Here is a 27,403-nt window from a genome sequence, read left to right as displayed (position 1 = left end):
ATGTGTTTCCAGAGAGGACAGAGCCATCGGACAGCATGGTTGCTGGGGGCGTGGGGTGCCGATACCCAATGACAGGCTCTCTGGTAGGGTGTACGCAGCTGTCCTCTGACCTGCCATTGATGTTGCCTCTCCAGATTCCGTGTAAGCCCAAGGATTCCTCGGAAAGACAATGGAAATGACGGAGTCCCTGATAACGGGGAAATTAAAAACAAAACCCCCCAAAGACCCTACAAAGGTACTGAGCATAAAGGCACTGCATGACGTTTTCCAAAGTTTTATCATCTTCCACCGTGGACATCTGCAGACACTTGCTCAGTGAGCTCTACCCCTTGCTCGGTGAGCTCTACCCCCCAGGACAGGCAGGCTATCCGTGAGGACTTGGAAACAGGCCCCAGGATGGGTCCTCAAAAGAGCTCGTGGAAAATTCCAGCAGACAGTTCTCAAGATCCGGTCCAGGACTTAGCAGGGCATCTTGGTTTCGTGGTCACGGTCCCCATTTCCCACCCCCGTGGCCCCCTTTCACAAACAGAAAACAGCTCTAGAAAGATAGCTCAGTCACTGGAGGTTAAATGCCCAAGCCCCCCAACCCTGACATGAAGGTATAGGGGAGAGTCAACGTAACACCCACAAGAGACAGAGCGTTGCTTTTTGTTTGGTTTCTTTTTCCCACCCTCGGGAGTATTTCTGCATTCTAAAATGTTACACTGGAAGGCGGCTGGTCAGTGAACACCGCCTGAGTTTTCAGCAAAAGTTCTGCGGCTTTAAGAAGACTTCCATCTGATGAGAGAAAACACTGCATGGACCACGTACAGGAGAGTGACCACGTATGAAAACACCTAGAACCAAGAGAAACAATGATTAATGGGGGTGCACGGGGAGAGGGCAGTGCGCGGGCTGTCCATACTGAGCTGACCACTGGCACGGCGCTCCGGGACGATGGCCCAAAAGGGTGCGGGCCACCATCACTCCCGCAGACATCCTTTCCTGCTGAGCCCAGATGTGGCCCCAGAACGCACTCAGCACAGAGCTCCAGGTGACCCACCGGTCCACAGGACTTGGTGTGCAAGGTCAGGTATCTGTCATCACACAAGTCATCGTGCTGGTGTGACCCAACTAGAAATGGAGGCCCTCAGAGACCCCTCAAATGATACCCACTCTCCATGGAAAACGTCTTCCCCCCGCACCAGTAAGGGCAGGATCTGCCAGTGGTGATTCCGCTGGCCTTGGCTAAGAGAATATGAACACGTGGGTTTGCTGGCTCTGGTTAAGGGCTCGATGTTGTCTGGTCATCCTCAGACACCCACCAGAATTTTCTTCTAGGATCTTAATTTCATAAGCATGGGCAACGGTGTCAGGCTCGCAGGAAATGAGGGACTGGGATGGGGAGAAGGGACTGGGGCTTTGGCAAAAAGGAGGGGGGTCTTAATGAGAAAGCTGTTGGAAAGATCCAGTCAGGGTTTTGATGATGGGAACAAAGGCCCTGGAAATGGGGCAAATGGTCCCTTTGTCCCTGTCAAGGCCCAGCCTTGTGTTCACTCAGGCACCGTCTATTCCTATCACCTGCTCTGGGTGGCTGGCCTCTCTGAAGGCTTGCCAGCCCCCAAGTCAAATATCTGCACCTGGATTTGTGACCTTGGGTGTGGGGTCAAAAGTTGCCAACCCACGCACGACGTTAGGGCAGCTACGGTTCCGTGGCTCTCGGAAATGCCCATAAACACCAGAGGTCCTCATGCCGGCTCTCTCCCTGCCTCCACACATGGGCGAACCCTGCACCCTCATTGGCCAGAGGCAATGACTAAGCCGAGTTACTTAATAACAAATTTAAGAGAACTCATCTGGAAACAGCATCTAAAAGGAGCAGTTCTACGTGACCAAGCATTTGACTGAGCAGCACCCCAGCCCCCAAAACACCTCTCCCTGTCAGATGGGAGCACTTTATTGTCTGGGGAATTCCAGACCCAATGAGAACCTTTGGCAGGAACCCCCCTCAGATGTCCCCCGCAGTAGCAGGAAACAGACACTTATTTTCCAAGTGGGGTCAAGCAATGGCACCCTGGAGACCCTGACAGCCGGGGACATGCATGCATGTAGCATATACTTGGGCCTTCAGAAACCCCTCTCCCTAAATGGCTGTTATTCCAGATTTCTGCAGAAGTTTCCAGCTGCCCTCTCAATTCCCACCAATCCCAGAGATCCCTCTGGCATAGACTCTCTGAAGGAGAAAGAGAGAGGGAGAAGCATGGCTTTTGAGGCAGCCGCAGCTAAGTAACAGAGAGGGGAGAGGCAGGCCAGATGCTTCCAAAGGCCAGGAATGTGTGGGAGAAGGTCTTGAGCTACCTCCCCATTCCTGGGCTTGCTACCCCCTGGATGTAGGAAAGGCACGCTGTGGTTGGGCAGGGTCGTCCCTGCAAGCAGATATAGCTGAATTTCCAATAGAGAGACGTGACTTTACATCAAACCAGGCTCCTACATGACCTTTAGCCCAGGGCACCGGTCTGCAGGCAGTGTTTTTATTCTGGATTCTGGCCCATGTACATCTCATTCATCTAACATAAATGGGGGGACATGATCAATTGCGGCGTGGATAAGTAGATGTTGGTGTAGTCGTCAGTGGAATGCTAGACAGCCGTGAGAATAAACACTCTGCATCTCCACCCAAAAATGTGGATGAGGCTCACGAACCCAAGGCTGAGAGCAAGGAGCCAGACATAAAAGGGTGCACAGTGCATGACTCCATTTCCAAATTCAAAAGCAGGCGCAACTGAACTAGGCAGCTAGAAATCAGGAGACCGGTGTCCTTCGTTTGGGTGCACAGTGATAGCGGCAGGACAGAGGGACCCTGGGAGCCATTTATTATGTTCTGTTTCTCAATTTGGATGCTTGTTGCACAGAGGAGTTCACTTCATGGAAGTTTACCCACTTGTACACTGGCAACCCACTCCCTTCTCTGGATGTCTGTGGCATTTTGGTAAGGAGAAAAAGAGAAAAGCTGGAGCACAGGAGATGACAGGGGTTCTCAACTAGAGATCTGTCCCCGGGGCCGAGCAGTCATTCACCCTAACTGGCTTGCTCCCTGCTGGCTGCATTCCACGTGCATTTCACGACTGTCACCTGCAATAATTTTATGGAAATTGTCGTCTAACACTGTGCTGCTGATGTCTGTTCGGAGAGAAGGCTTCTGGGGTTGGGATGGGGTGAGGTGGCTCCCAACACAGGTATTGGAAGGAGGACAGAGGAGGCGGGATTACCAGCCTCCTGAGGGAGGGGAGAACAACCAAGGTGAGGCCTGGCCATGTTCCTATTTAGAAACCAGCTATCTTGGGAGCTGAGCCAAATGGGGAGCCATTCCCACATTATGGGACATTTGAGGGGGTACCAGGGACCAGAAGTGGTCATATTTATGGAACTGGAGAGTAGGCTGGGGACTTAAGGGGAATGTGTGTCTTTGGGGTGGGGGATGGGCCCATAGGGACCTGCAGGCAAGGCTTTCAGGAACTTTCCTCCAGACCCCTCCCTCTGGGAGCAGGAAGAACACTCCCCCCAAACCCTTTCCAAGAGCCCAACCATGCCCCTCCCTGTGCGTTTTCTCTCAGCCTCTGTTCTCCTCTTTCCAAAAAGTGGGGACAGCCCTGGTTTTCTCCTGGAGATCTTGTGATTGATCATCACATTTGACCTCAGGATTTGTAGAACTCACAGGTGGACCTTTAGAGACCTGAGGAGTGCTAGTTCCTGAACCTCTTTCATATTTTTTAAGTGGCTAGAGATACATCTGCTATTTCGAGTTCACATCTTGGTGGGAGCCCTCACATGCAGCCTGGAAGAAGGTCTTAGGAATCGAAACCTTCTCCTACTCTCTGTCTGATTCATTCCATTAAAAAGGGAATCCGGGTTATGCCCTCGAAGTGCACCAGTGGGTCTGGGCCCAAAGTTGGAGAACGCTTCCTTCAGAGTCCAGAGGCCCTCATGCGCCATGTGCCTTGGCCACACACAGCAGGCACCCCCATTTGTTATGCTGACGGCGTGAAGGAAGCTCCCAGAGGCCCCCATTGCTCACTGTGAGGGCTCGGAGAAAGGGATTTAAAGTCTCCGTGGTTCTGAGGGAGTTGGACAGATGAGCACGTTGAGGTACCGGCTCAAGAAAATGGTGGGGGCGTGAGCTCCAGCCCCTCCTGCTCCAGCAGGTTCTCAGAGCCGCTGGGCAGGAAGCATTGTCACGAAGAGCTGAATGGCCTAACCGCAGCAGCAAACACCCACAGGTCTGGACACGCTGGGCCCAGAGGAGCTTTTGTACAACCCCAGCCCTGAAGCCCGCGGCTTGGTGAGACCCTAGCCACTTGATTTGACATCTGTGGTCTCAGTGCTTCCCTGGCCTGACTGTGTGCTTGAAGGGAAGACCACTCAGGGAGAGCCGGGGGCACCCACGTGGCCAGATTCACTGCTCCAAACAGGTGCTAAGAGTAGGGGTGACAGAACACCAGCTCTGGACACCAGCAACTCCTGACCCTCTTGGAGCAAGCTATCCATGTCCTCAACATCCTGCTTCTACATCTGTGAAATGGGTATAATAAGAGCGCCTACATCCTAGTGCTATGGCGAGAGTTAAACAAGATCCTTCATGGAGAGTTCAGACAGTGCCTGACACTCGCAGTCGTTTCCCTTTTGCAAAGCCCACCCAGGCGCAGACCAGAGGGCTAAGGGAGGCTGGGGCACGTCAGCTCCCTCCTCAGGAGTCAGTGAAGCAGAAAGAGAGGGAGGGTCCATAACAGGGTTCTGCTGACCCTCTGTCACTGGGCAGGGGGAGCAGGGCCCAGGGGCAAGTCGCCCGGGGGACTCACCACAGCGGAGATGTTCTCGTGGTACTGTTTGTAGGTGTAGCCCTCCTGCATCCCGATGGTGGCCAGAGCTTCCAGGACGGAGGCGCTGAGGTAAAACAGGGCAGCGAGACAGTGGTAGGCTGCATCCTACAGGGTCAAAGAGAGCCGTGAGGGGTGGAGGAGGGGCAGCTGTGGTCTTAGCCAGGTCTGTCTACCCCCACTCCTTGTTCTCCTGGCATGGCTCAGGTCCTGCCTTCATCTTCTGCTGCTTCCTTTGGGAAAGAAGGGCCTTCCTGCCCCGCTCCCTGCCCTGTCCACCGTCACCCCACCCCAGCCCTCTCTTCACAGAGCGTGGGTAACCAACACCGCCCAGTGGGTTCTAGCTCATGGTGGGGGGGCCACAGTCAGGACTTCAGGGGAGAAGGCACGCTGCTTTCCCTTGACGTGGGATTGAGGAAGAGCTGGGGGCCAGGAAGGTCAGCCTGGGATCTAACCCCCAGGTGGTCACAGTCCCAGTTCAGATGTGGCCTCAGTGACCAGGGCAGGGGGAGAGGGGCCCAGGCCATTTCCACTATGATTTTTTCCTGTTAGTGTTCAATTTTTCTTGGGTAGTCAAACTCCAGGTTTGTTTAAAAGCAAAAAATGACTAGAATAGGGTTTTAAGCAGCTGTAATTTGGAGGTAATTTCGAAAGTCTAAGTAGGGGGTGCCAGGGTGGCTCATTTGGTTAAGTGTCTGCCTTCGGCTCAGGTCATGATCTCTGGGATTGAGCCCTGGGTTGGGCTCCCTGCTCAGGGGGGAGTCTGCTTCTCCCTCTCCCTCTGCCTTTCCCTCTGCCACTCCCCCTGCTTGTGCTCTCTCACTCTCTAATAAATAAAATCTTTAAAAAAACACAACAACTTAAAAAAAAGAGAAAGAAATTCTAAGTAGGAGGCCTTTTGAGAGCAGAGGCCTTGCCAAATGGCCCTGTCCTCTTCTGCCATAGATAAAAGGCAGGTGTCCCATGTGTAAGTTCTACCTGCTTCAAGGGCCTGAAGGCAGAATTCAGGCAGAATTAAGACCACAGGCCATGCCTCTGCCACCTCCAAGTCCTTCTCTGGGGACCCTGCTTTAGAAGATCATCACTGGGCACTGGCCAGGAAGCCCAGTGCCTCCCACTGGGCAGTTAAGGCCAGCCCCCAGGTCCCTGCCCCTTCCTAAGATGGAAACCAGCTCTCCTGGGGGTTGGGAGACGCCAGCAGGCACCTGGCAGGTGCAGGCGGATGGGGAGGGGGGCTGGGCTGCTGGTTGTCCATGAAAAAGGCAGTCATGCAGGAGAAAGCCGAGCAGGCCCAATGGGAATCAGCGGGCCCAATGGGAATCAGACAGCAACAATCGACCTTTGCTTTCACCTTCTCCTGACCTCCTTGCTGTGGGGAGACCTGGGCTGCTAGGGAGAGGTCAGAGCCGAAGGCCTGGCCAGCTTAGCCTGGGAACGGAGCTAAGACTCATCAACGGGACAGCCTCCCCCAGCCCTAGAAAAGCCAGCCTGCCCGTGGAGAGGGTCCAATACCCACCCACCCACCTCAAACATTCCGGGTTGTGACTCACCAGGGTGACCCAGGAAGTCTCCCCGCCGTGGGCACCAATTATGTACAGGACGAGGAGGGTTGTGGTGGCCAGGAAGCAGAACACGGACACAAACATCACCCAGCCCTGGATCAGGGGGATGGGCACCAGGGATGAGGCGACCAGGATCCACACCAGGCCCCCGAAGACCTGCGGAGGGAGAGAGGGCAGGGGTGAGCATCGGAGCGGGAGAGCCCGCACCCATGAAGGGCCAGACCCACAGTCATGCTGGGGCATTGGGGGCAGAAAAACAGGAAGGAGGCAGAGAATGGCGGTGGGCATTTTCCTCCCCCAAAACCACTCTTTCTGCCTGCATTGTGGGTCTCGGTCCAATCCCTCCTTGCTTGCCTTTTTCACATTTTAAATGTAATTTTGATTTTTTATTTAACAAAAACGTATACCACACACTTATATGCTAGGCACCATCCCAAGCAGTTCGAAAATATTAACTCAGTTAATTCTCTCAACAACCCTACAGACGAGGTCCATTTGTCAGATGGGGAAACTGAGGCACATGGACATTAAGTAATCTGTCATCCTGAGAAAGGACTTATCTCCTCCAGTATTATCATTATTCTGAGGTTTTATCCTAGATTAAATCCTAATATTTTGACATTAAAGTATCTTTCCTGTTATGAAAAGTTAGTGACTAGCAGATTTTTTGGGTCTTTACTTGGCAAAATAATTGACCACACTATGTCATAAGCATATATATATTTTTAAATTTCACCCTTAAATCCCCAAGTCCAGGAAGTGCTCTGACTAGTGGGGTCCGGGCTGGAGTAGAGAGGTCAGTCCGCCTCCTTGGGTGGCCTAGGACTGGTGTGAGAGAAGCATTTCCCTGTTGGTATCTGAAGCCTCAGGGAGCCCCACGTTTTCAAAGAGGAGCACAGGACAGCAGAGGAGTCATACCACGCCCCTGAGGCCACAGTCCTGGATCCCTGAGGACTAAAGCACACACAGCAAAGCTGGGATTGTCTTCTCTTCCCCTGTCCCTCTTTATCCCCCAGGAAGACAGTTTAGCCTTCTCCACTGTCCTCCGCCCAGGTAAGGACTGTGCTCGGAAAGGCTGGGACACAGGTGGAGAGGGTTCGGGCCAAAGGTTTCCAAGGTCCTTCAGAGCATCCGGGGGCTGAGGACAGGATGCCCTCCCAGCCTTATGTCCCGTGGAGTGAACTCAAGTAGTAGCTGGGCCCCCTGTCCTGTATCTGCTGTCCACCTGCTGGGCAAGGGCCCCCCATCTTCACAGGTGCTCCCTGAGCCTCTCAGCTGAGAAGCATCAGGACGGAAACACATTTGAGTAGAAAAGCCAGAGCGATGAAGAAACTGGGGTTATCAAAACAAAGCTGGGCCTGATGACTCAGATCTGGGCATCTCTGACCAGAACACTTCCTCTACTGTTGAATCTGAGGGTCCGGGAAGGCATCGGCAGAGGCAGTGGGACGCATTTTACAACTTGCTGTCATTGGAGCAAACACTTCAATAAAAACCCTTAGACCATTGTAGCATATGATCTGTGTGTGTGTGCCTTTCATCCATAGCTGTCTATAAGATTACAGAGATGACTTCGCCTTTTCCATAATGGACCCTGGTAAAGGGATGTGAACGTGCTGGTGGCTGAGAACTTGGCCAAGCGTGGAGAACAGGAATGCCTACATGGAGGGCAGAAGAAAGGGACTGGGGGATGTTCCTCTCCGGAGCGTCCTTTACTGGGCGCCAGAAGACCGTCCAAGGAGGACCGATCTCAGGTTCCCTCATATGCTCTCAGGGAGCCTTGCCCTTCCTTCTCCTTGTCAGTTCCCAGCATAAAATCGGTGTCCTTTGTTAGTTACAAAATGGTACTATCCCTGACCACGTGATGGAGGGGGTGAGGTCCCTCTTGTTCATGGCAGACTCTCTGGTGTGGGACACCTGTCCACCTGTATGAGTTAGTTAACCAGCCTTCAGGGGCTCATGTCAGATGGGTATGGGTAAACGGGAATGACTTATGCGTTGAGTGATGGAGAGTTCTAGTGTTAAGGGAATCCTGTGAGGGACACTGTGGGCCAGAGGTGCCTGCAGGCAGCCAGTGGACATGGCACTGATGAACGCTGAATGCCACACTATAAAAAACAATTCTCTTTTTCTAAGGCAAGAGGGGCTCAGGGTTGAGCCGGGGTCTGGAGCTCCCTTAGAGCAGGGGCTCCTGGAATGGGCTGGCAAAGGTGAACTGAGCAATGATGCTGTTTTTATTTTAAGATAGTGATATAGTTATTTTGGATAAAATTAACTTAAAACCATATGGGGTAAGTTAATGCACTGATGGTACCAGTCAATGGCAAAATCTGGGAAGATGGCTCTCAGGATGCCATACAGACTCCTGTGACTTTCTCTCCAACTGCTTGTTTTCTCCCTCTTTGGCTTGGCCAGGAATCAAAGGCAGGAAAAAGAAAGCGGGGTCAGAGTGAAGCCATGGCCCAGAGTGCCTGCCATAGAGTCCAGAGCATGTGCTAGCTTGATGTGGCCCCAGTTCTGATGCTGAACTTCTGGTACCTCTGCAGAGGGGAGCGTTAAAGTTTATCTGGGCACTTGTCCCGCCTTGGGTGTGTGTTTTTACCAGTCTGATGATGCTGTGTTCCAGCTCCCTGGAAAATGAATTCTCTCTCTCTCTCTGACTCTTGGAGCCCATGGTAAGAATACTTGTCCACAGAAGCGAAGCCCACTCTGGGCTCAGTCCCAGCCCCCTGCCCCCTGGCAGATCTCAGGACCCTATCCTGCCTTTGGGTGTATGACCTTGCAAAGGTCCTTTTAACAATTATGCTTTTTATTTCTTTGCATGGTTGGTTTAGAGAGGCAAGTTTCATAGTAAGATGGTGGGAAGCAATTTCCCCTCTCTCGCATGCAGCTTTAATGAGACATAATTCATGTATGAGACAACTCGCCTATTTAAATTGTAAAATTCAAAGATTAAAGATTATTTACAGATATGTGCCGTCATCAACTCCAGACCAACTTTAGGACCTTTTCATTACCTCAAAAGAAACCCCGTACCTTTAGCTATGGCTTGCTTCTCTCCCTCCCATCCCTAAGTGACTGCTAATCCTCCTACTTCCTGTCTCTCTAAGATTTCCCTGTTCTGAACTTTCACACTGAGTTGAATCATATGACAAAAGATGGGCTTTTATGACTGGCTTCTTTCCTTTACCATAGTGCCTTTCAAAGTGAGAAATTCTCTCTCAAGGGGACTTTCACAAAATATCTCTACCATCACAGCACACCCCACTGGCCCATTCTGACCCCCGTCATCTAGGGGACACTGAGTGAACGTGCCTCTGGACTTTTTTTGGGGGGGGGCCTCCAAGCTGTGAATAGATGCGAGAGCGATGGGTTCCCAGGAACGTTCTTGAAGGAAGCATGCCACCAGCCCAGTCTCTCCCTGGAATGGAATGTATTTTAAGTTACCCATCATGGGAAGGCCATGTCCTCAGCACAAATGAAATGATTAAAACCCGGGGGGTTTTGCTCCCAAAAGACTGGCAGAGGCTTGTCCACTACCCTCCATGGCCCTGCCCACCTAAGGGTAGGACCGCCTGGGAGGGGTGCTGAGATGGAGACAGAACCCCGAGGACAGGAGGGGTAAGTGACAAACACAGCTGAACCACGGCATCTACTCTCAGCCAGACGTCTGTGAGCAGCGCCCTGGAAACAGGCACAGCGGTTGTGAGAAGCCTGGGGCCATGCCGGATGCCGGCCAGAAGCCGCCCCAGCTGTACCAGCTGCCTACGCGCGAAGGCTCCCGCCCCTCCCGGGCCCGCGGGCTCCCGCGGCACAGCCACCACGCAGCGTCTGTGCCACCAGCAGTGGCTTGGGAGCCCTGGCGGAGGTGGGGTCTCTCCCCACAAACCGCTGGACCAGGCTGTCGCGGGAGTCAACTCTTGGGCCTTGGCCTCCTCCTCGGCAAATGGCAGTTCGCACCACATTGCAGGCTGGTGCGCACTGGCTGACGCTCTGGGTGTGAGAGCGAGGCCTCTGGTGCCGTGCCCAGCACCATCCCCGACTGGGATAAGACAGTGTTCACCTGCGGGGCCCACAGCCCTTGGGGACAGATGCAGACACAGCCGGTTTACAAGGCAGGATGATAACCAGCCCTGAGGGGACAAAGCAGCCTGGACCAGGGCAGGGCCCCAATCAAGTCTTGAAGGGGGAGTTGGACTAACTGGTTTACCAGGCTGAAAGGTCAAGGAGTGGGTTTCCAGGGGGAGGAAGGAGTACATGATGATATTACAATGTAATGTAATGTAATGTAATGTAATGTAATGTAATGTAATATACAGGCAAAGTCCAGAAGATGCTGAAGCCACAGTGAGGGCTTCAGAAGGCCTGGGAGCTGGGCATAAGGCATGCAGTGAGGGGGAGGGGTGCTGAAGATGGGGCTTAACGGGGAGGACCCTCGTGACAGAACTGATCTCTGAGTCAGCATGAAGGCCTTTAAGGCCCTGCTCCACGGAAAACTGGGGTTCAGTGTGAATCATGGGACAGAGCCAGTGCCTGTCCCACTCCACCTACTAAGTGTGCAGAGAGCAAACAGAACAAGCACAGCACCCACACCCGCCGAGATAAGGCATCTTGGGCAGGGAGCAGTCCACCCCATCCTGACCTCAGGACCCCACTGGCCAAATATTTGTCAAGAGAAGGGGGTAGGTGAGGGTTCAAGCATTTCCCTTTGTAAAGAAAACTCCAAACAGTTCCCAAGACCACCCCCCCAACCCTCACAGCAAGTGCCCCGAGGCAATCATTTGGAAACATTAGTCATCCCCATGGAGGCACGACCCCACTTGCCCTTCATCTCTGTCAACAGGCCGCAACTTCCCACTGCCCCCTGCCTACACCAGGTCACTGTCCTCCATAACAGACATGGTACAGCTGGCTAGGGCGGTTGCCGGAAACAGTCGCTAAGTTGCATGGCCTGAGAATCATCTGTACTGAGCTCTCTCTGTGGGGCCCAGAACCCCAAGCTGGAAAACGGTGGTAGGTCTGGGCTGACACTGTAGTTTGCAGCCCTTACCCTATGCTAGAATTGTCTGGAACACCAATGTCTGCGATCCGACTCAAGTGGAGAGAAGGAGCGTTAGACTAGCACGTGGAACAGAATCCCAGGCTCTTTGCCAAAAGCCTTAGAACATGTTTCCATAACACAAGCCCTTGGATTATGTCCTGGTAATTCCTGTCAAACAGAGTAAGAACTGGCTCCTGTCTCTGATGCCTTGCTTGGCGGTCCAGCCATGCCTGCTGAAGCAAACTCTCTAGGTCCTGACTGGGCTTTCCGTGCAAAGCTCCCTCTCTTCTCCCCTCCTCAAGCTTCTATCCCTGTCTTGCCTTGAACGTGAGGTTAGCTCATCCTTGGCTGTCCTCCAGATCCTGGGATGTAGCCTCCGTGTCTGTGAATGGGAATAAGCTGGTGATCTAAGGCCTCTACACCTGGTGTTTCAGGACTGGAAACCACCCATCTTTAATTCAGGCTGGTTTGGGATGCCAAGCAGAGTTGAGGTTCCTAAGAACCAGGGGTAATAAGCAAAACCAGACCAAAAAATTCCAAAGACTTTAAAGAGTTTATATTTGTGCCTGCCCACTCAAATGATTTTTGTAAAAAAAAAAAAAAAAATTCTCAGGGGATAATCTTTGGGGGAGCTCTCATGTAAACTTAGAGAAGGTTCTCAATTTTTCTTTCTGAATTAATCCACAGGAGGCAGGCTTAGCATGGCAAAGGGTATAGACTTTGGAGCCTAAAGCACCAGGTTTCAGTATCAGCTCTGCCACTTTCTAGCTGGGTGGCTGGTTGTTCCTGGTACATTACTTAACCTCTCTGTTCCCTATTTGTGAAACAGCAATAACAACAGTGCCCACCCCATGGGCTGGGGGTGAACTGGGGTTATGTCTGCGGAGTGCCTGACACAAAGTGAGCGCCTGGGTGTTCGCTGTCTCAGCTGTCATAGGATGGGGTGAAGTCTCATCTGTAAACGTGTGAAAGTAAATACCAGCAGGTCTGATCTCCACAAGCACAGATATCCACTCCAAACCACACTGGGGCCTAGAATTTAAAAATAATTTCAAAAGGGGTTCCCCGGGTGGCTCAGTGGGTTGAGCCTCTGCCTTGGGCTCAGGTCATGATCCCAGAGTCCTGGAATGGAGCCCCACATCCGGCTCTCTGCTCAGCAGGGAGCCTGCTTCCCCCTCTCTCTCTGCCTGCCTCTCTGCCTATTTGTGATCTCTGCCTGTCAAATAAATAAATTAAATCTTTAAAAAAAATAATGATTTCAAAAACATCAAAAAGGAGAAAAACAACTGATCTCCCAGAAATCAAAAGTTGAGAAAAATGTGTCTGCTTCTGTGGAAGGAAACACAAAGGATGTTAAAAAAGGAGAGAGCCTGTCTTCAAACAATGAGCTTTGGTTGCAAAAGGGGGAAAAGGAATCCTCCAGCACATTCTTAAGATTCGTATGGTGTTTCCACAGCTTGCGCCGGGCTGAAAGAGCTCTGCGTCCACAATCGCCCAGTGTCTTTCCTGCGCGGCTGGGATAACTGAGGACAATGCAGGAGAATCGCTCAGATTCTCTGGATATTTTCCTGGGACTCCATTTTACTCTGTTAAGGTCTTCACAGGCAGATCCTTTCCCAGTCACCAGTCAAGGTGTGAACTAAAAAGGATTTCCCATGCAGGGCTTGGCGCCTTAGAGTCCAGCATCAGAATTCCCAGCGGCTCTGAGGGGATGGTGTGGGTTTCCTGAAGGCACATGTGAACAGGAGTCTGTAATCTGAACTCTCGAGAAGAAAAGGAAACTGGTTACAGAACGTAGACGGTGACCCAATACTACATCATCCTGCCACTTGGGTGAGGGTCCACCAGTCATCTCCCTAGGAAGGAAAAGGGGAGATGGCAACCCCAGATGAGCCAGGTCCTGGCTGCTGTGAGCTCTGAGCCCTCCAGTGCTCTCAGGAGGCCACCAGGAGCAGTAACCTCAATTTGTGTTGAGGGAAATGACCATACTGACTGGACTAGTGTGTGTGTGCGTGCGCGCGTGTGGACGTGCATGAGTGCACATGGGCCTGAGCAAGCGTGTGGGTGTGTGTGTAGAGGCTGATTATGGACGTGCTATCACGGAGAAGGGAAATGCAGCAAGCTGAAGTCAAGAAGACATAAGCACTGGGTAGTAGGAGAAGGCGCAGAGCGAGCTTAAAGGGAAAGCCCGAGACCAGACCCCCAAACGTAGAAGCCTTCTCCAAACATCCCCTGGCTCTTCTCTTCAGGTCTGAGACAGAGGCTGGGGACTCTTCCTGTTCTGAGGGGTAGTGATGGCAGAAGTAGCCACGTGGGGCTTCTGCCAAGGTCCCTGGCTTTTGTGTGAGCCCCACCTCCCTGGTGTGGAGGAGCTCAGCACCCCCGCAAGTCAAAGGAGAGGCTTCCTTCACTTGCTCCCTTGCTCACCCCCTCCCTCCCTGATTCTGTTATCCATGCATTTAGCAGATGCTGACAGTGCCCTTGACCATGGCCAGCACTGAGGTAGGTACACCTACCGGGGCGGACATATGGAGTCCCTCTTCCAGCCCTGCCGCCAGGCTCCACCAAGGGCAGAGTCAGCCCCTGGTAAAAGTGTCAGGGCCCTGGGGAGGGCGAGCCACTAACCACCTCTGCCTAGGACAGGGCAAAGCCCAGCAATTTGCATAGACCCCCTAGGGAGGTGTCTGGTGGGGGCAGGGGTCAGAATATTCTTCGTGTGTGGAGAGTCTGACCGCAAGGCCACTCTTAAGGCAAACACCAAGAGTGGTGTTGAGGCTACCTGACTCAGTTTACCTATGCAAGTTGCTCCGCCCTCCCCAACCCTTCATCAACAAATTCATCCTTCCATTATGCCATTACCCCTTCCAAGGCAGGGTTAGATAGTATCCCTTTTTCTGGAGGTAAGACCAGGACTCAGGTTGTAACAGTCTCAGACTCAACTGAGTCTGGTTGTAAAGAGGGCGTTAGAGACTTGAGATTCAAAGGGATAGGGGCTGAGTTCAGGTCCACAGTGGACATTAACAGGGTGAGTATGGACTGAGAGGAGGGTCCTGTCCAGTCCCTCGATCCCACTTCCCTCAAGTCCCAGGGAAATCTCTTCCGCAATATGCACTAGACCTCGGCTTTAAGCTCCGGACACCGATCACTCCCTCCCGCTGCAGAGGACGGTCACCCACTCCTGAATGAATGAAAAGTTCTTTCGGGTCTACACGGGTCCAAGGGCTTTCAGACCAGCATGTCCTCATCTGGATGGAAAAGTTTCCTGACCACACCTATACCCACGGGCTTTACCCGGCAGGATAAACAGAAACCAGGAGGCTCCGAGAATAATACCAGTAAGCCACTTGTAAAGAGGGCAAATCCGGGGAAATGCGAGACCCGATGGGCGTGGCCACAGTGCCTGAAAAACCAGAGGTACTAATGGGAGTCACCAAGAGCATAATAAGGTGGTGAGCAAACAGACAAAACAGGTGTGTACCCTCTGCTGTGAGAAGGAACTGCCCATATAGGGCCGGGGGCTTCCTTCCAGGGTCTTGGGGGTTCTTTCTTGGGAGTTGCTGGTGACTCTCAGCTTCATCTTCCATCTGCCCTTGGAGTCAGGGGCTCCTCTATTGATTCATATTAACCAGGAGGGAGATGAGAAGTTAGCCCCCGTCCTACCAATGAATGCTAAGACAAATGTTTCAGAGGGCATGGTCTGTGCTGGGAACACGGACAATCTTAGGGTCTGGGCAGGAGACAGAGCCAAGCAAGGGCTTGCTGTATAGGTGCCAAGTGCCAGGAAAGGGGTGCTCTCAGGGTGGGCTTCCCGGTAGAGGTGTTGAGGAAATCTGGGCCCGAAGGATAGAGGGCTTAGTCCCACCATGCCACCTGCACTAAAGGAATGCCTCTAATGGAAACCAGCGAAGGACTATGGGCTGGTTCTGGAAAGCATCCTAAGACACAAAAGTAAGGTGGGACCCTTCCTGTCAGGTCCCGCTCTATAACCACGTTTGGCTTATCACCAGCCACAGGGCAGGATGGAAGCTGGAAGAGGTGGGGGTACTCGTTTGTGCAAGAGGCCACCCTCTTACTGAACCAATGCTCTCCCAGATGGCGATACACTGACACTGAAGACAAATTATTTTCATCAGGCGTAATCCCAGGCCCACTAGCGATTGGTCCCTTCCCCTTGGGCAGGTGCAGCAGTTTGCAGGGCACTGAGAATTCACAAAGCCCTCCCCACCCATCCTGGCACCGAGCTGCAGGGTGGTGCGTGAGAGAGGTCTAAGGCATCCCCTGTCCCCGAGGCAGAAGGCAGGACAGGAGTGCCACAGCCTCCCTTCCCCCTGGCCACCCCAGCAGGCTGGCTGGGATAGCCCGCAACAGAGGCGGCCCTGGGAAGGCCCTACAGAGGGTGGCGTCTATGTGTACTTGACAATCTCAGAGACAAGTCAAGTGTGCCCTCAACAGCCCCACCCACTCCCAAATCTCACTCGCCTCCAGCCTGCCTGAGAAGGGCACCTAAGGCGAAACGCGGATCGGGATGGGTCTTCCGGCCCCCATCCTGCAGTCGCCCCCTTTTCGCAGGGATTGGCCCATTGATCTCAGAGCAGGTGTGTGAGTCATTAATAAATTAATAACTGGTGTACTTAAGAGCTATTGAACCATAACTACGTGCATCGTGTCGTTAAGAGCTTTCTGCACAAGACTCATTCACGTATTCCTCACAGCAATCCGTGTGGCAGGTGCTGTTAGCCCCATTTTACTGATGCAGAAACCGAGGCACAGTCGACTGTTCATATCCCCACAGCCGCTGAGGACCAGCTCCCACAGGCTGGCTGGGGCGCCTGAGTCAGCTCCCCCGGGCGTGAGGCAGTTACCCAAGGCAGCTCACAAACGGTTCACCACGAAGTCTCTCTCTGTCTAGGGTCACTTTAGCAATGGCCTTGAGAACAGCAATGTGGAGTAACAGGAGACTAGTCCTTTAACCTTCACCGGGCTCCCAGCCGCCCTGGGTCTGGAGAGAACTGCAAGGGAGGTGGCTTCCGGAGCGGGCTTCCCTTCCCCCACCCCTCTGCTTGTTCAATAGGCTCTGTTCTTTCAGAGGAAGAGAATACCAAGGTTTTGTGTTTAACACCAGAAAACAAGCAAAAGATCAGAACACTGAAGGACAGCACTCCCTCTTCTGTAAGGCACAGGCCTGCGGTTCTCATCCCGGGGTCCATCGGCAGGACACTTGTCAAGAGCTTCACCCTGCCCCCCACCCCTCCTAATAGGTGTAAGGATCCCAGCAGGGAACTTTCGTTCCTTCCCTGTTGGCTTGGTTCCTGGACTGTCCCCTCATTTAGAGCCTGCACCCTTGGGTTTCTGAGGGCCTTCTTCAAACTTGAATCCAGGAGTTTTGGTGGGGAGGAGGGTACTCCTCTTGCCCTCTCCCCGCTCCTCCTCTTCCTGCCCCCTCCCCTCTCAGCCCAACTGCAGTTCTACCAGGAATCTGGGGCTATGGGGCTCCAGTGTGGAATTTCAGGGCAGCTGGGACTGGCAGTGCCTCTTCCCGCTGCCGCGCATATCCATGTGTGATGGCTGGTGACACGGCTTTTCTTTTCGTTCCTACATGTTTTTCTGGGGCCTTAGGGAGTTGTTTTGCTCCAGTGTGGGCAGAACATTAGCTGTTAATGAGGTGGGAGTGGTAGAAGAGTCTGGAGCTGAGCATGGCAAAAAATGAATGCAGGTCCCTTACCCTGGGAAATAACGATGCTGCTGGGGGCCCAGCAGGAGCTAACCAGGAGCTAGAACTTTCCACTAGAATGTAGAAGGCAGGTCAGGGCGCGATGAGGCAGAGAGTACCAGGAACCTGCCCCAGGCCCCCAGAAACCGTCTGAAGCCCGTGAGGAGTGAGCCTGCACTTGCCCATGACATTCGAGCTTCTGGAAGAAGGCATGCCACTCACTCACCGTCCTTGCGCCCATCAGCCCCAGAAGAGAACATCTGGGGTGGAGGATCTTAGCGTCTTAGTGTCTGCCTCTGGGGGCCTTTGATTCAAAACGCTATGTCCAGGGACTGATATTTGAGAGTCCAAAAGGAAGCCCCAGATGGGCTTGTGTGGGGGCTAGAGGCCAGGGCTTAACCATGAATCCATGAGAACTCAGCCCCTGGCCCTGTCCAGGCCGGCTGGCCCGCCGCATCCCACCTCAAGGCAGGGCCCAAGTTGCCCAGTCCCCACCCTGAGAATGGACCTTTCCCTGAGAATGGGCCTAATCCCCGAGCCCAGCCACGCCATTCCAAAGCCTCTGCAGAACTGGCCTAGGCTGTCCACACGGTGCCCTCCCCCACCCTCTACAGGGCGTGGCAGGCGTAGGTGCAAACAGTCAGCCTCTGGCCCTGACCCAAGCTGTGTGACCTGAGCGTGAGTGCTCCGCGTCCCTGGTAGTGGCTTCTGGAATCCTCCTCCTCTCTCCTGAACGCGCCCCTCTGACAGAGAGGATGCCTCATTCCCCCGAGGTATTAGCCCATCTGTGTCAAGCCAGGGAGTGACCTATGGGAAGCTTAAAAGCAACTTTTTCCATGTAGCCTGTGATGACATACGGGCGACTGTGCGGGAGCTGAGCCCCATCATCGCACTCCGCAGTTTCCAGAGAACAGCTCCAAGTCACTGACTCCGATCAAAGCAGTCCTCTCTGATTCTTGAAAAACCAGAAAAGTCATTTCTCAGCTCTAAGAACAAACCCCTACGTATCACTCCCCCCCTCCCTTTAGAGAGGAGGAAAGGAGAAGGGCCAGGCAGGGTCCTTATCCGCTTCAAAATAGCTACAGAGAGGGGCCCCAAACGCAACACAAAGACACAGGGTCAGGAGTCAGTGGGCACAGCCAGTGAAGGCCAAGCTCAGCCACTGCCCAGCAGGGCCAACCCCCACTCCCTGCCGACTACAGAAGAGGTCCCTGGCTGCGGACAGCAGGGCAATTTCCCCAGGAGCACAGTGGGTGTCTGCTTTGAACCCAGGAGAACCTTTAGGGCATCTGATTCCCTCCCCCGTCCTCTCACTGAGAACTGTCTCTACCATCTTGCCCCCGGTGGAAATGTGGAGGCGGTGGGCTGGTCTACCAGGGGCCATTCCAAACCTCGCTGAGTCAACGGCTCAGCAAATGCAGATTCTTGGGCCCAGGCTTGACTCAGGGGCTCAGATCTCTCTGGGTGTGTTTTTGACAAGCAGACCCAGGGGCTGGGAACTCCCCAGTCGGGAAGAGAAGGTGCAGCAGGCAAAAGTTCATTGTGGGTGTTTGGGTTAAGGCAGAAACAGGGACATGACTTGCTGCCATTCCAGGAAGTGCCACCCTGGAGACTGAGTGACCGGGGCAAACTACACCTCCCACCTCCCTGCCTCAGTCTCCTCCCAGCTCGGAAAAAAGAGGTTCCTATGAGTTCCCATCCTGTCTTCTCAGTGCAACCAGAGGGCGGACACCCACCAGAAAACTGCTGTATCATTCCCTACTTCTCCTCCGCCCCCCCCACCCATGTGGCTCTGTAGGGTGGCTGTCCCCCGGGCGGGGAAAATCTAGGGTAGGTCTCAGGACTCGCCCCGTCACTCTGAAATAATAAAAGTCCCCAGACATTTGGGGTCAGAGAAACTGACATTTGGGAGTAACTACCGTGTCCAGTTCACTGTGAGAATCGGAACTGCAAACCCACTCCAGGCGGAACCCCCACTCCACTTTCACCCCGAAAAGTGCCCCCTAGGAGCCCTGGCTCATACCGCCCCCCTTCTCTGCCTTCCCTGGGTCTCTCTTTACTCCCAGCCATTCTGTCAGTGGCTTTTCCTCCTTGCCAGGGTGTAGAGGAGGGAGCTAACGGTTTCCGTAACCCATTTTCAGGCATTTCCTTCACAAGTTCTGAAGGTGGGACGGGGCAGGGATGGGGAGATGATCGATCATCAGTCCCCGGCACTTTGTGAGAGAAGTTTCCGCTGGCCCTGGCCACGGCTGAGACAAAAATCTTCCTATGTCAACATCTTGTTCTGTGAACGGGGTGGGGTCGAGTGTCACAGAGCCCCTGGCTTAGAAGGAAAGAGGAGAAAGGGGAAGCAGAGACTGTGGTCCCCCAGAGGAGAAGTCCTCCTTGGGTGGGGACAGGGGGACAGGCCAGAAGGAAAGCCCCAGCTTGAGTTTTTGGGAGAGAGGACATTCCACTGCAAGCCTGCCCCTTTGGGGTGCCCCTGTGACCGCACTGCCTTCAACAGGAATGTGGCCTGTGTGGCTCACACCATCTGATTGGCTCAGCCTTCCACTTCCTGCCATGGCCCTGCAGCTTGCAGAGGTCTGGTATAGGGGTGCTGGGCCAGGGTGAAGTTGCCAGACAACCCCCCCCCAACTCTCCCCCTGAGCCACCACCCTTCCCTGCCTCTGCGGGCAGTTTCCTGGCCTTGGCAGGGGAGGGGAGCTCCACCCTGTTGGCCTTGGACACTGGCATCTGTGACTCCCAGGCTACTGGGAGGTCAGGCATGGGAGTATCAACTGTGAGTAATCAGCTCAATGGACTACAGATTTAAAACATACCAAGCATTTCACACTCATTGGGTTAGCAGAAAATGGCAAATTCTAATGCAATCACGTATGGCAAGGATGAGGGACAATGAGGACTTTGACACACTGCTGTGGGGAGCTGGAAAGGTCCAGGTTTTGCTTGAAACGTATACACTTTGGGAACCTTCTTATATTTAAAGAATACAACGTAAGGCAGGATCTTAGAAGGGGCCTGAGCTTAATTATGCGCCATCAGCTTCCAGGTAACACGGCTTCTGGAACATGTCCGTTGGAAACATCCTTTCGCACCCTGATGGGGTAACAGCTGGGAAGAGGAAGAAGTGAAATCCCTATGAACCAGGAAGTCGCATCCTCCCTGGGTGTTCTGGGAAGAACTTCCCCACATTGAACTAACAGGGCACACTCAAGAATGTTCTTGGCGATGCTAGAAGAACACAACAAACTGAAATCAGCCAACGCGTCCATTAAGAGAAGAACAGGTAAACAGCATCACCCCGCGGGATGTTACTATTTTCGTGAAGTGACACCATATAAAACAATGCCGCGCACAGTCCACCCCGAGTGAGGCAGGCAGTCTGGGTTTAAATCAGCTCTGCTTGGGAGTCATGAACAAGACGTAGAGCCCAGGGACTATCCCGAGAAGACGATCACGGAAGAGCCGGTGGGTTTAGATGCCATCTGAAAAGCTTTATTTCCCGAATACTAAAAGTCAATCAGGTCAAATATTAAGATTTGACAAAGCATAGTGATAATCATGTGGGCACCTTTTCTGTAATATGAAGTATTTCTTGATTTTTATTCTTTAAAAAACTTAAGGGAAGTCTCCATAACATAAAACGAGCCATCTTAAATTGACCTGTTCAATGGTGTTTAACACGTTCACCACCTCTAACTCCAAAACATTTTTGCCGCCCCAAAAGGAAGCCCCGTTCCCATGAAGCAGTGGTTCCCCTCTTCTCCCTCTCTCAGTCCGTGGACAACCACCGGTTTGGGTTCGGTCTCTATGGATCTACCTATTCTGGATGTTTTACATAAATGGAATCATATAATTCATGACCTCTGGTGGCTGGCTTCCTGTACTTGGCATAATGTTTTCAGAGTTTATCAACTTTACAGGACGTACCAGAACTTCCTTCATTCCTTTCTGTGACTACAGAATATCCTGCTGTATGGACAGATCACAGTCTGTCTATCCATCCACTGAACTGGGGCCGTTTCCACCTGCTGGTTATTGTGAACAGTGCCGCTAGGAACACGCAGGTACATGTACTCATTCAGGTCCCTGCTTTTAATTATCTTGGTTAAAAATCTAGCCATTGAATTGCTGGGTCATATGGTAATTTATTTTTTCAGAAACCATCAAACTGTTTTCCAGAAGCAGAACACCAGCAGTGATACAGGGTTCTAATTTCACCCTGACCAAAACTTGGTATTTTCTGTTTTCTTTTTTTTAATAATAATCACCATAATTTCAGGTGAAACTACCCCACTGTGGTTTTTATTCTATGTTCTTTATGATGAATGATGCTGAACCTCTTCCCATGTGCTTATGGGCCATTTCTACAGCTCCTCTGGAGAAATGCCTATTCAAGTTTGTTGCACATTTTCTAACTGGGTTGCATGTCTTTTTGTTGTTGAGTTGTAAAAGTCCGTAATTAAAAGATTTTATTTATTTATTTGACAGACAGATATCACAAGTAGGCAGAGAAGCAGGCAGACAGAGAGGGGGAAGCAGTGCTCCCCGCTGAGCAGAGAATCCGATGTGGAGCTTGATCCCAAGACCCTGGGATCATGACCCGAGCCGAAAGGAGATGCTTTAACCCACTGAGCCACCCAGGCGCCCCAATAGTCCATAATTAAAAAAAAAAAAAAAACCAAAAAACCAACAACAACCCTCCCAGAGTTTTTTAACTCACTACTCTTTTCACACATGTAGACACATAAAGCTTCCTCTCTACAATGTTACAACGCAGACAAAGGAAAATTTAAAGGGCCAGTGTCTGCTTTCTTTTCTGCTCTCTCAGACACCCCATGGGCAAATCCCCACCCTGGAGAGGAAGAAAGAGATTCAGATACACACTGGGGCACCTAAGGTCTCCCGGAAAGTTGGGAGGAAGGAAAGGAGGTGGAGAAGTAGGGCTGAGATTAAGGAGAAAAAAAAATCACTCCTTTTTAAAAAAATTTATTTATTTTATTTTAAAAGATTTTATTTATTTATTTGACAGACAGAGATCACAGGTAGGCAAAGAGGCAGGCAGAGAGAGAGGAAGGGAAGCAGGCTCCCTGCCGAGCAGAGAGCCCAATGTGGGGCTCGATCCCAGGACCCTGGGATCACGACCTGAGCCAAAGGCGGAGGCTTTAAACCACTGAGCCACCCACGCGCCCCACTGAGCCACACAGGTGCCCTCTTTTTTTTTTTTTTTTAAGATTTATTTATTCATTTCAGAGAGAGAGAGTGCACGTGCCAGAGGATGAGCAGGGGGAGCGTTAGAGGGAGACCGAGAGAGAGAGAGAGAGAGAGAGAGAGAAAGAATCTCAAGCTGATTCCCTGCTGAGCACAGAGCCCAGTGAGTGTGAGGGCGGGGCTTAATCCCAGGACATAGAGATCATGACCTGAGCCAAAACCAAGAGTCAGGTGCTTAACCAACTGGGCCACCCAGGTGCCATTAAGGAGAAAAAAAAAAAAAATCACTTCTAACACAGTTGAGGGGTTGATTTCTTATCAAGAGAGAATGATTTCTTATAGAAGAGAGAATGATTTCTTACAGAAGCCCCTACCATCTCAGGTCACAAAACTGCCCTGGGAGGTGTAAATTTCCACTAATTCATGGTTCTGAGATTTCGCACACCCAACCTTTCACTTACTGGGATGTGGGGGTGGTATCCTCCCATCCCCACCCAGCAGACGGCTCTGCTTGGCTGGGCTGTTCCTACCCTCAGGGGCCCTCCTTCCCCTAAACTGTGATACTAAGAGGAGGCAAAGGGTACTGGGAAATTGTCCCTTCTGGAAAGCCCCGCCCCCGCAACCACTGCCACCTGCAACCCACCTGCTGCCCTTGAGCCCATTCTTGTCAGGGCAAGAGGAGAAGACCACAGTCTTCCACCTGGAGCTCAAGTAACACACTCTCCTGATTCTTGTTTTAATGCTCCTCAAACAGCTACAAAGGTAGAATAAGCCACTCATAAGGGCAATTTAAGAGGCACTAAGAAGACCTTCTGTTGGTTAAAAATCTCTCTTGCCCCACCACACCTCACCATTAGCCATCATCTCTTTCAGTTATGAAACTCCACCTTTGTAAATGCAGTAGCCTCTGAAAGAACCACCCACGACTGACTCCCAAGTCAGAGGGTCTATATGCTCTTTTCAGAAATCCAGCCTTGGGCAAGCACTGGCTAACTGCCGCATGGCTCAGACAAGCCATATAGGAAAAGAATGTTCTAGTGAATGCAAGCCCCTCTGCTCTGGGCTTGGGTGTCCCTATCCACAAAAGATGGGGCTGGCCTTAGTGGTGTCCAGGGTTTTCTAGATTAGATTAGTGGTGTCAAGGGTTTCTTCTAGATGTTACTTCCTTGATTCTGGCTAGCTCCAGGATTTGAAATCATTCTGGATACATCCCTGTTTGGGATCAACTCAACTCACACAACTTCAGTAATAGGGTGTCCTCAGGCCACCTCAGCCCCCTTTGCCCTTTCCACCAAACCCTCCACGGAGAGTAGAAGCTGTTCCCTTTGCTGTTCACACCCTCCCGCCTCCCATTAGACAATAAGAAGCCGAGATCCGGTTTTTAAACAGTTAGGTTTGGACAATTTCTTTTCCAACCAGCCCTCCAGGCAGCCACTTTGGCAGTTGCGTGCAGGGAAGGAGTCTGGGTGGCCGCCAGGCAGCACACCCACAGAGTAACTACACCAGACCCTTACCTCCCAGGTAAGGGTCTGTGGCTCCTGCCGAGTTTCGGCTGAGGGCGGTCTGAAGCATCGCTACAGTTATCCCCTTACTAGGAACCTGGCGTGGGAAGCGCTCTTGGGCCACCAAGCGGTGGCAGCGGAGACAGCGCCGCTCCGGCTCCAGCTCCAGTTAGGGACCGGTGGGTTTCCTGCTGCTCAAGGTCAGCCAAGCGCAAGGCCGCTCAGGCCAGCCCCTCTCCATTACGCCCACCCGCAGCACAGGGCAAAATGACCGTGGCCAGCAAACGCCGGCCCGTTCTATTATTTCCAGATCAAAGTTGTGGCAAGTACCCTCACTCGCCAGAAACTTTCAAAGGCCAGAAGAGAACGATTCAGATTCAGCTCCTCCCAGAACACCAACCCAATCTCCAGGCGTCGGTTGGCGATACGTACTCAGGTTTCTTTTGATTTTTTTTTTAAACGAAATCCTAACCCTGGGAGAAGCTGGGCACTTGTACAAGGACGTTGCTCTCCAACAAGGGCATACTCTGCGCGGCTCCTGTGAAGCGAGCTGGGAGCGCGGCTTTGAAACCAGCGCACCGCAAGTGGACCCAGGCCTGCTTCGAACATTTTACCCATGCTGCGAATTTGGCTTTTCCACCTAGGTCCTGGAGACTGCTTACGCCCATTGCCCTTGTCTAGAGGGGGCCAAACGACGGGGATGGGGGTGGGAGGAGAGAGGCTTTCCTCACTCCTGCCCCGCTCCCCGGATGCTCCGGGGACCTCTGTGCCGCTTGCGGACCCGGCCGCCACCACCCATCCCGACCCTTCCCCCGCACCCGCGCCGACGCGCCAGCCACTCACAAACTCGAAGATGAAGAGCAGGTCCGGGAAACTGGTGAAGACCGCGACGCCGCTGGGCAGGGTGCTGCCCCCCGACGCCGCTGCGGGGGCCATGCCGGCGTGCTGGCCTCGGCCTCGGGACTGGACGCGCGCGGCTCCGGCTCTGCGCTGACAGCTGGCTTGCTCTGCGGAGCCCAGTGGCCCGGGCGCCCCCGCGCGCGGGTTAAGAGTAGGGGAGCCCGGGGCCGAGGAGGGAGGAGCCGCGGTCCCCGCCCACCCTGTCCCCGCCCAAGTCCGAGACGCGCGCCGCCAGGGATCGGGCCGGAGCGCAGCGGGTGCGGTCCTGACCCACCCGGAGAGCGCGCTGCGGGCTTGTGGCGCTGCGGGCGGGAGACGGACTCCGACGTCCCACCTCCCGCGCCACCTCCCACCTGGAGCGTGACAAAGCTGCTTGGGCGAGGGGCTTCGCACGCTTCGCACGCTTTGCACGTGATCACCATCCCTTAAGAATGATAACCATCGATCATTAGGCCCCCCAAACTCCTCGTGACACCGCTAGAGTCCTCATTGCTTTGAGTGTTCCTAAGTTGGGTCTCCATCTTTCCGCTGGGTGCGTTGATCCGCCTTGATCCGCGCTCAGGCTCCAGGGGGAACGAGTTCTGAGTTCTGCCCTCAGTTGCAGGCTGGGGGGTCTGCAAGGGCGGCGCTGAGACCAGCTCTGGCCACCGACCCCTTATCCCCGCGCCTTCCGAGCCCAGCGCGCGGTCCGCTCCACTATGCTTTGGAGCTGCGAATCTGTCTGAGGGTAGCAGTTTGCTCCCTGCCATGTGACCCTCTCCTCCCCCCGGCTCCCCTCCCCCCCCCCCCCCCCCCCCCGCCCCCAGGAGTGCTGCTGGTGGCTGTGCTGGGGCAAGTCCGCTTGGAAATCAAGGGCGGGGAGGGGCACATTCAGAGCAGATTTATCTCCTCTTAGAGGGATATTCTGGGGCCTCTGAGGGTAGAATGACTCTCCCCTACGTCCTCTGATTGCCTGGATTTGGTTTTGGTTTTGTTTCCGGACCACGATTTCTTTATTCTTTTCTGCCTTTATTTTAAAACATGTCTCAGACTCCAGTAGTTGCCACTTATTCTTAGATACAATTACAGTACTGAGTTTTCTTCTACAAATCCTAAAGCCTAAAATCTGCTGGCAGTTCAGGACATGCCCCCAACTCAGACTCCCCAGTGCTGCTACTGCTTGCCCCCCACCCAAAGATTTTATTTATTTGACAGAGTGAGAGAGCACAAGCAGGGGGAACAGCCAAGGGAGAGAGAGAAGCAGGTTCCCCGTTGGGCAGAGAGCCCAATGTGGGATTCCATCGAAGGCCCCTGGGGTCATGACCTGGGAGGAGGGCAGAGGCTTAAGGGACTGAGCCACCCAGGCGCCCTCCCACCCCCACCCAGTGCTTCTATTGTCTCCACCCACAGGAAGCAGCAGAGCATAGGGCTCCCCTCTCTCCAGGCGGACCCTCAGTCTTTCTCTTCTACGCTGCTCTTTTTCTCCTACTCCCTAGGAAAAGAAGTAAATCCCTGGACACATTTTCTGAAGCAAAAATCCATGCCCATTGATGTAGGAAACAAAGGCAAAAGAAAGCCTAAATTTCCTTGTTGTCTATAGCCCTCTGACAGGTCCTTGAAATAGGCAGAGTGACTTTCCTCTAGGAACTCGGCTGCCTCAATGTTAATGCTTTGCTACGGACAAGAGGCAATCTTTCCCTGGCCCGCTGCCCCGATTTCTGTAAGTCTACTTTAACATATAGAAATTGCTTTGGAAAATTTCCTTTATCTACACCCGTCAAGATACATGTTGGCAGTCATCCTCCAAGCACATGGCCCACTGATAGACATCTGAAGAGCCTAATGACTGTTTTTTTACCAAATAGTAATGATATTTTCCTAAAATAGCGAACCCCCTCAGATCCTGGAGACCTTGCTTCCAAGATACCTGGGAAGCTTGTGCTGTCCCTAGCCCCCTCCCAACTTGAAACTCTATAATCAGTTGCTCCTCACAACCTCAGTGCAGCTCTTTCTGCCCACAGGTCCTGTCCCCGTGCTTTAAGAAAACTACTTTCTTGAGCCAAGGATGTCTCAAGAATTCTTCTTGGCCATTGGCTTCAAACAGTAACATCTTTCCTACATCACCCATGAGCTGTCAATTCGGACCACTTAAGGAGAGGGACCAGGCAACTGAAATGAGAAAATCTCACCATGCCTCTGTGAGCCTCCTTGGTGCTGCTGGCTTTGGTGGCCCCAAGACCTAGGCTGCCATTGTGCCAAGGCCTGTTGGCCCCTACCATGTCCCCAGGGCAGGGCCTCTCCTGGCCAATGTCAAGGGATGGCTAGTCCCTTGCTCTGTGAACACCTGTCTCACCTGTAGTCCTTTGCTTGATGTTCAATTTCCTGATCATACTCTACCTTCTGCAGGACATCCACCACGTCCATCCCTCATGTACCTTCCTTCTTTCCTGCATATCATGTCTTTGGTGCCTAGCTAAGACCCTCCCTATGGTAAATGCCCAAAGAATGTTTATCCAGTGCCAGGATGGATGCAGCCTTGCCTGTGCTGACTGCCCAAGGAAGAAATTAAATGACTATGGCTGTAAAGAGTATCAGTAAGTAGAGATGGGTCTGTCTTGATTTCACAGCAGAGCTTCTAGAAG

At 52.8% G+C, this 27,403-nt stretch overlaps 1 protein-coding gene across 1 annotated transcript; it reads right to left on the bottom strand.

The window, feature by feature from the left end:
- Window positions 1-258: 258 nt before the first annotated feature.
- Window positions 259-24,936, bottom strand: MAL (mal, T cell differentiation protein). Its single transcript, XM_032352800.1, has 4 exons — window positions 24,726-24,936; window positions 6,404-6,571; window positions 4,836-4,961; window positions 259-836 (listed from the first exon to the last, which is right to left on the bottom strand). The coding sequence occupies exons 1-4, from the start codon at window positions 24,816-24,818 to the stop codon at window positions 762-764; spliced, it is 462 nt and encodes a 153-aa protein (XP_032208691.1). The 5' UTR covers window positions 24,819-24,936; the 3' UTR covers window positions 259-761.
- Window positions 24,937-27,403: the final 2,467 nt, after the last annotated feature.

This window comes from Mustela erminea, chromosome 7, assembly GCF_009829155.1.
Source record: "Mustela erminea isolate mMusErm1 chromosome 7, mMusErm1.Pri, whole genome shotgun sequence".
In the NCBI taxonomy this organism is placed as follows: domain Eukaryota; kingdom Metazoa; phylum Chordata; class Mammalia; order Carnivora; family Mustelidae; genus Mustela; species Mustela erminea.
This window is presented reverse-complemented; position numbering and strand designations above follow the sequence as displayed.

What these genes read in the sequence shown, in the direction of transcription:
- MAL (XM_032352800.1), bottom strand. Translation starts at nt 24,818, where the DNA reads ATGGCCCCCGCAGCGGCGTCGGGGGGCAGCACCCTGCCCAGCGGCGTC. An exon ending in TGCTCTTCATCTTCGAGTTT is followed by an intron (nt 6,572 to 24,725) that starts GTGAGTGGCTGG and finishes CTCCCTCCGCAG; the next exon opens with GTCTTCGGGGGCCTGGTGTG. An exon ending in AGACTTCCTGGGTCACCCTG is followed by an intron (nt 4,962 to 6,403) that starts GTGAGTCACAAC and finishes TTGACCCTGTAG; the next exon opens with GATGCAGCCTACCACTGTCT.